This window comes from Temnothorax longispinosus, chromosome 12 (assembly GCF_030848805.1).
Source record: "Temnothorax longispinosus isolate EJ_2023e chromosome 12, Tlon_JGU_v1, whole genome shotgun sequence".
Taxonomy (NCBI): Eukaryota; Metazoa; Arthropoda; class Insecta; order Hymenoptera; family Formicidae; genus Temnothorax; species Temnothorax longispinosus.
Window position 1 is genome coordinate 4,859,083 of NC_092369.1, and position 7,563 is coordinate 4,866,645.

At 39.9% G+C, this 7,563-nt stretch overlaps 1 protein-coding gene and 2 pseudogenes across 1 annotated transcript; 2 read left to right on the plus strand and 1 right to left on the minus strand.

The window, feature by feature from the left end:
* Window positions 1-1,867: 1,867 nt before the first annotated feature.
* On the plus strand, window positions 1,868-3,115 carry LOC139823158 (uncharacterized; annotated as a pseudogene).
* A 117-nt stretch (window positions 3,116-3,232) lies between these two features.
* Window positions 3,233-5,029, minus strand: LOC139822713 (uncharacterized; annotated as a pseudogene).
* A 961-nt stretch (window positions 5,030-5,990) lies between these two features.
* LOC139822714 (uncharacterized) lies at window positions 5,991-7,045 on the plus strand. The gene is made up of 2 exons (XM_071794666.1): window positions 5,991-6,253; window positions 6,352-7,045. The coding sequence occupies exons 1-2, from the start codon at window positions 5,991-5,993 to the stop codon at window positions 7,043-7,045; spliced, it is 957 nt and encodes a 318-aa protein (XP_071650767.1).
* Window positions 7,046-7,563: the final 518 nt, after the last annotated feature.

Here is a 7,563-nt window from a genome sequence, read left to right on the forward strand (position 1 = left end):
AAAAACATTGGCGCCCAACAAGCATACGGACACACGGCGCTGGGAAGACGAGCCAAGCGCAAAATTCGTGTGAGAAGCACGAAATGGTCGAGGCACGAGGAAGTATGGCCGAAGGCGGGAACTCGTATCCGCTGTAGAAGCACAAACGGGAAGGCACACAGCTTCTCTCTCAAGAAGGTAACGACGCACAACGTCTTTTCACGCATCGAGGCGGCACACGGCGTCCCTCGCGTAATCGGACCGGCGTACGGCGCCTTTCATAAATCGGAACGGCGCACGGCGCCTCGCGCAATCGAGACGGCACACGGCGCCTCTCGCGCAATTGAGACGGCACACAGCACCTCTCGCGCAACCAGGAAGGCGCGCAGCGTCTCTCTCAAGGTCGAGGCGGCATACAGCGTCTCTTTCAACGGTCGGGGCGTACACAGCGTCTCTCTCTTTCACGCTCGAGACGGCACAGCGTCTCTCTCTAGCGCGCGGGACGTACACAGCGTCTCTCTCTCACGCTTGAGGCGGCACACAGCCTCTCTCTCTCACGCTCGAGACGGCATACAGCGTCTCTCTCTCTCTCTCTCTCTCTCTTTCTCTCTCTCTCTCTTTCTCTCTTTCTCTCTCTCTCTCTCTCTCTCTCTCTCTCTCTCTCTCTCTCTCTCTCTCTCTCTCTCTCTCTCTCTCTCTCACGCTCGAGACGGCACACAGCGTTTCTCTCATAAACAAAGGGAATCGTTCAGGAAATGCCGAGGCAAAGACCAAAGCTACCCGAAATAAAACTTCCAGAGTTTAGCGGCGAGTTTACGAACTGGATGTTCTTCAAAGATAGCTTTGAAACGACGATTCATGAAGAGCGAGATCTCACCCTGATGCAAAAGCACCAGTATTTGGTCGGTGTACTTAAAGGCGAAGCACTAAAAGTAATAAAAGGATACAGGATCTCGAACGAGAATTACGAGCATGCATGGAGGCTTTTAAAGAATACATATGACAACAAAATAATCATAATTGAAGCACATCTCGACGAGCTCTTAAATTTCCCTGTCATCTCCAAGGAAAATAAAGCAGATTCAATCAAACAGTTCGTTTGACACATACAAACACACATGACGTCGCTGGAAGCACTTGGTCAGCCAGTAAATCATTGGGAAACGATAATACTCTATTTAGCGAAAAAGAAGCTTGATTTCGTGGAACACCGAGATTGGCAAAACGTAATAAAAGATTGGAATGCGGCAAACATGCCCAGAATAGAGGAATTTCTCAAATAGGGTCCAATTTGTAAAAAATAAGTTATTTAAAAAAATTATTTTCATGAACCTTATATTTGTTCAAATTAAATGAAACGACTTTAGAACGATATTAACAATGTAATTTTTTAATATAAATTATTAAAACTGCTTATAAAAAGAGAGGGGATAAAACGCGCTGTGATTGGTTGAGACCGCGTGTGACGTCATTATTCAGTAATTTCAAACTTTTGCTATACGGTATTTTATGTATTTATGTATTTACCGATTGTTTTGTGGCAATGTGGCAAAAAAATAACACGGGATTTGTTAAAGCACAGTCGGATAACTTACCCAAAGTAACAGTATTAATGGTTTCCGATTTTTTTGCTGAAAGTGATGTGTTTAATATCGCAGAAACTCGTGGTGTAAAAGCTAAGAAGTAAGTATATTTTTAAAAACTTGTAATAACAGGAAATAAATAGTAAAATTTATAGACAGATACAAGATACAGTATGAAACGATATATCAAAGTATTATTAACGTTATATCAAAGTAATTTGAGTATTATACATATACAACATATACATGACATAACCTTTAATACACTCTTGTCATCTTGTCGATGTACACTTTGGTAGAGCTGAAGGTGAAAACTACGGCGATCTAGCAGTTGGATATGTGGAATTGAGACGGGAAAAAAGCTTATGCCATATCAGAGGAAAGGTTTGTCCTGAGCACAGAGTGAACAATAAGGCGTATGCTGTATCGATGCTAGTCAACGAGGAAACTGAGAGGGTCGAATATATTAGGTGCGAAGACTGCGCAGCTTCAGAAGGTAATTATAATTAACGCAGTAAAGAAAACGTTAATTGTGTATATTAACTGTGCAATTCTATGTGATTTAAGGTGGTTGTAAGCATGCCATCGCTTTCCTTATGTGGGTTCACCGTCGAAGCGAAGAGCCTGAACCGACAGCGACGGTCTGCTATTGGAAGAAACCTCGATTGGCACAAGTTGGAGCTAATGTAAGAAGCATGAAAGCAAAAGATTTGCTACCATCGAAACAAACTCCAGTTCTTCCAAACAGTAGTGGCTTCTTACAGACTGTATTGCAAGAAATGGAAAAAAGAAATTTTGACTGCCAACTGTCAAGGCATTTTGTCCATGTAAAATCTCATAGAGATTTATCGATGCACTCATTAATGTTAAAATTTTATAATACCTCTACGTGTAAAGATGCCGATAGTTTTTTAAACTTTGCAAGCTCCGAAATAGATATAGAATCATGCAAAGAAGTTGTAAAGGATACCATTCATCAAAGTGAATCCACATTATGGAAGGAATGAAGATACGGGAGAATAACTGCATCTCGGATATACGAAGTATCGCATTGCAAGACACCACAAGGATCATTAGTTGAGCAAATAATTGGTGCATTCAAAATAAGAGATACTGATGCCATGGAACGAGGCAGACGCTTGGAACAGGAAGTAGTGAAGATATTGGAGGAAAATCTTCAAATTACATTACACCGTAGTGGATTACTGTTAAATCCAAATTTTCCTGTCATCGGTGCTTCTCCTGATGCAGTAGTCGAAAACTTTGTTGTTGAAATAAAATGTCCGTTTAATTTAAAATCTGAGGAGAGGTATATCACGAAAGACAATCGGATAGGCAATAAATATTTTGTTCAAATTCAGTTGCAGATGTTTATGCAAAACGTGAAAATAGGTTATTTTTGTATGGCGAAACATGATTTTGAAACTTCAAAAAGCATTATGGTAATTTGTGTCAATTATGACGAACAATTCGTAATGGAAATGATAAATAATGCCATGACTTTTTGGAAACAAAATGTTTTTTCGTTGCTTCTCAATGGAGTAGCAAAGTAGAATGTAAGCGAAGGGTTATTATAAAAAATTAATAAACGTGCAAATATTTTCAATATTTATTGTGCTATAAGTGGTAACTGAATATTAATTAAACCTGCAGCCACAATAATCATATCATCTACGGTGTTTATTGTATCATGATGAATGGTAGAATGAGGCTTTAAAATATTAAATTCTCTTATTCTTCTAATAACTCTTTCTACATGAATTCTTAAGCTAGCGATACGCCGAGTCTCTATCACTTCCTCCTTCGTCGGTTTTGAATTACTCGAAACACTAGGCGGTCGAATTAAAATACATCCTTTTTTTTTTGTAATAGATGTTCAATGTTTTTGAAACCTCGATCAGCCATGACTGCACAGTTTTCTGGTAGCTCATTTAAATACTGGCTGAGTTCTACGATAGCAGCATCGGATGTCCTCCCACAAAAACCTTCTGATATAAAATTAATAGTTCCATCCGGTGACATTGATATTAAATATTTTATTGTGTTACATTTTTTGTATTCAGACCACGTAACACTTTGATTAATCGCATTGCTAGGCTTCTGAATTTCAATTTCTAAACAATCTATTATAGATTGTACATGACTGTACCGAGCACGAAATGGCAAAGGCAGATTCGATTTCATGGATTGTTCCGAAGGCCAAACTATTAATTGTTTTAAATAATGTGTTACAATAGGGAGAGTTCTTCTAAAAACAGCACTCGCGTTACTAGCACTAACTCCAAAATCATCTCCAATTATTGCGAATGTATCGTTTAATTTAATTTTAGTGACGGTTAAGCAAATTTCCTCTATACTAATTCCCGTTTCTTTGCTTAAAAGCTATATAAAAAAGAAGGCATTGTCCGGAATACCCAAGTACATTTTCGGTTTATTTTGAATGGTCGTCATTTTTATATTCCTCGCTAACCTCCTCTGCTCCAATATATTCTGCTTCACTGCCTCTTTGCTTGTTTCCTCAGATGGTAGATATTCATCATCACAATCATCCAGTGTATCATTGAGAGTACTTGTCACATTTGTGTTGGCCGATGTTGACTCAGATGATGCAATTACATTCTCAGTTTTTTGCTGACTTATATTACGGGTTTTTTGGTTCGTCGAACATGAAGCATCTTGCATCACTGGCACGTTTTGTACATACTTGCTACGCATTGTCTTATGGTCACGCATTTTCACTTGAATACCAACATCCTTGCATTTTGGTGTTGCATCATTGCTCCAATCGATTTCAACAGCAGCCACCTGATGTTGAGTAGTTGAAAAATCATCTGCGGATGAATGATTAATATCTTATTTATACATAGTTTAACTCAATGAAAATTATATGCTCAATAATCATTTTAATATTACTTGAATTACCAATGTTGGTGTCAATATGCAACGACTCGATTGTAATAGGTTCTGTGGATTCACATTCCATGCTGCTATCGATTACTGTTTCAGTTTGTAGGATTTCGTTTAAGGTTTCTATTTTCTGGCGCTTCAGAGCTACTGGACGCGTCGGTTTCACATGAGCATTGTCTATCAGGTTGACAGTTAAATACCCAAGGTAGTGCACCTTTCTTCAGTCGTACAAATGCATTTGGATCGAGTCGTACTCTCGTATAATTTTCTATATCTTCTTGCAACTATAACGGAATGTTACGATTAAGTTTTGTTAAATATATCTATTCACAAAGTTTAACTTACATGGAAATGATCTTGACAGCAAAACAAGCTGGTGCTAAGCGATATCGATGAAGCATCATTCCGTCTTGCGATTTCGAACCATTTCTTCCTAATATCTCCTTTTGGCACCGATACAAAAATTTTTAAAGGCCTAGAAATGGTTGTACTCTTACACAAGGGAACAAAGCACTACTTGTAATTGCGTTTTTTTACTGGATCTTGTACGTAATCTGCATTTTCATTTTTTATGCTTTCAATACAAACTGTCTACTCGATCTAACCTGTTTACTGAATAATGACGTCACATCGACGACGCCATCAAGGCGCGCAAAAAATTGGGCGTTTAAATCAATCGCAATTTTCAAACTCATTAAAAAAATTATTTAACGATTTTTAATTACTTTTGTTATTGTAATAGTTGTTTTCAGTATCAAAACTTTAATTTAAAATGAAAAACGAAAAATCGTGAAGGACCCTATTTCTTACGGATCGGTGCAACACTCCAAGGGTTCTCAACTAAGGGAAAGAGAAGTCAGCTACAACGAAACCGTCAGAGAAGAAGAAAAGTCATAAAAGGGTTACACTCTAGCTGTCACGGCGCAGAAATGTAAGTATTGCAATCGAAATCATCAACGACGTATTTATCTATCACAAATGATGTGCTGAGCAGATCGAACGGTCGAACGATACTGGAAGCAGGAAGAGTTTCCGGAAATCTCTCAATACACCGAAGAAGAAAAGTATTGCAAGGAATACTTTGTGAATACAGTTAAGCGAGAGCCAGACGGTCGATTTATTGTGCGACTACCGCAGCGATCGGATGCCATTCTAGGAGATTCAAAGGAGCAGGCATATCGACGGTTATTTTCGTTCGAACAAAGATTCTCAAAGGATCCAGAATTTCAGAAGGAGTATGTCCTATTAATGGATGACTATCTAAAGCAAGGTCACATGTCCGTATTAACGGATGAAGAAATTCAAGGATCGGAAGGTTACGTACTTCCTCACCAGGCGGTGATATGACCAGACAGTGTCACTACAAAATTGCGTGTTGTTTTCGATGCGTCTGCCAAGACAACACTCGGAACATCACTGAATGACAAGCTCATTCCGGGACCGAACTTGCAACAGGATTTAGTTTACATAATCCTGCGATTCAGAATCTATGTGTACGTAATAGCGGCGGACGTGGCCATGATGTACAGGCAGATTTTGGTGGCCAAGCCAGATCGTGTATTTCAACGCATACTATGGAGAAGAAGTCCGAGCGAACTCATTATGTTATGTGAGCTAAACACTGTGACCTACGGCCAGGCAGGTGCGGTTTTTCTAACCATTAGCTGTCTGAGGAAGCTAGCTGCAGAAGCAAAAGATTTGCCACTCGCGGCAAAAGCATTGGAAGAAGAAACCTACATGGACGACGCCGCGACGTCCAAACAGGAGCTAACACATTGGAAAAAGTAATCGAGATGCAAAGACTGTCCGAGTTACTAGCACGAGGACAATTCTATCTTCGAAAATAGAGAGCTAATGATTCGAGAATACTACAACATCTCAGCGAGGTATGTAAAATTGATAAGCTGCTGGTGTTAGACAAGGAAAGAGCCCAAAAAACTCTAGGCTTGCTATGGAATACGGCAGAAGACTGCCTGCAATATAAGGTAGAGATCGAGGAGACAAAGGTCACAACGAAGCGTACTTTATTTTCGAAGATCTCGCAGGTATTCGATCCGCTGGGATTGATAACGCCGCTACTTATTAACGGCAAGTGCATCATGCAACGATTATGGCTGTTTGAAATTGGTTGGAATCAAACTCTTCCTCCGGAGTTTCTATCGACTTGGGAAAAGTACTACACTTCCTTGCCAAGAGTCAATGAATTACGCATACCGAGAAACGTCATACCTGCTAATTCATCAGAGAAGTTCGATATTTTTAAATTTGGAGACGCGTCCGAAAAGGCCTACGGTGCTTGCTTGTACGCTGTTAGCATAGACAAATCGGGAAAAGTCCAATCTCATCTCATCTGCGCGAAGTCCAAAGTGGCCCCGTTAAAAACTATATCCCTGCCACGTCTGGAGCTAGAAGCTGCTCTATTATTATCTAATCCTTATCATACTGCGGAGAAGGCTTACGGCGATCGTATTCGTAGAGTGCGACTATGGAGCGACAATACTATAGCCCTCGGTTGGATCAATACTCCACCCAACGTGTTAAAAACATTTGTCGCGTATCGAAAATTCAACTGCTAACGGAGAATATAAAATGGTACCACGTGCCCTCTGACGATAATCCGGCAGATATGCTGTCGCGAGGAATTGAAGTTGACCGATTAATCGAAGATAAGCTGTGGTGGCATGGGCCTCAGTGGATGACGGAAGAAAATCAGTGGCCGAAAAACATGAAGATGCCTGATACGGCCCTACCGGAGATGAAACCAGTAACTGTAGCATTGGTGACGACTACAACAGAGAAAATTCTCGAGAGATTCTCTTCTTATAGCAAACTGCAAAGAGTTAACTAAACTATCTTTAAATCATAAATAAGGACCCCCAAAAGTTCAATAAATGAGAAGTCAGGGCAGTAAGGGTCAGACGCCGATCCTGGGGCGTAAATTCAATAGAATTTATTATTCCTCTTTATATTCCAAATAGTATTCGATACGTTTCGGCTCAGTTTTGAGCCATCTTCAGCCGTTACAATAAATAGAGCGTTCTCACTTCCCTATGGTGAGTTTCATGATTCAACGGTCAGAAACTCAGACTAAGAT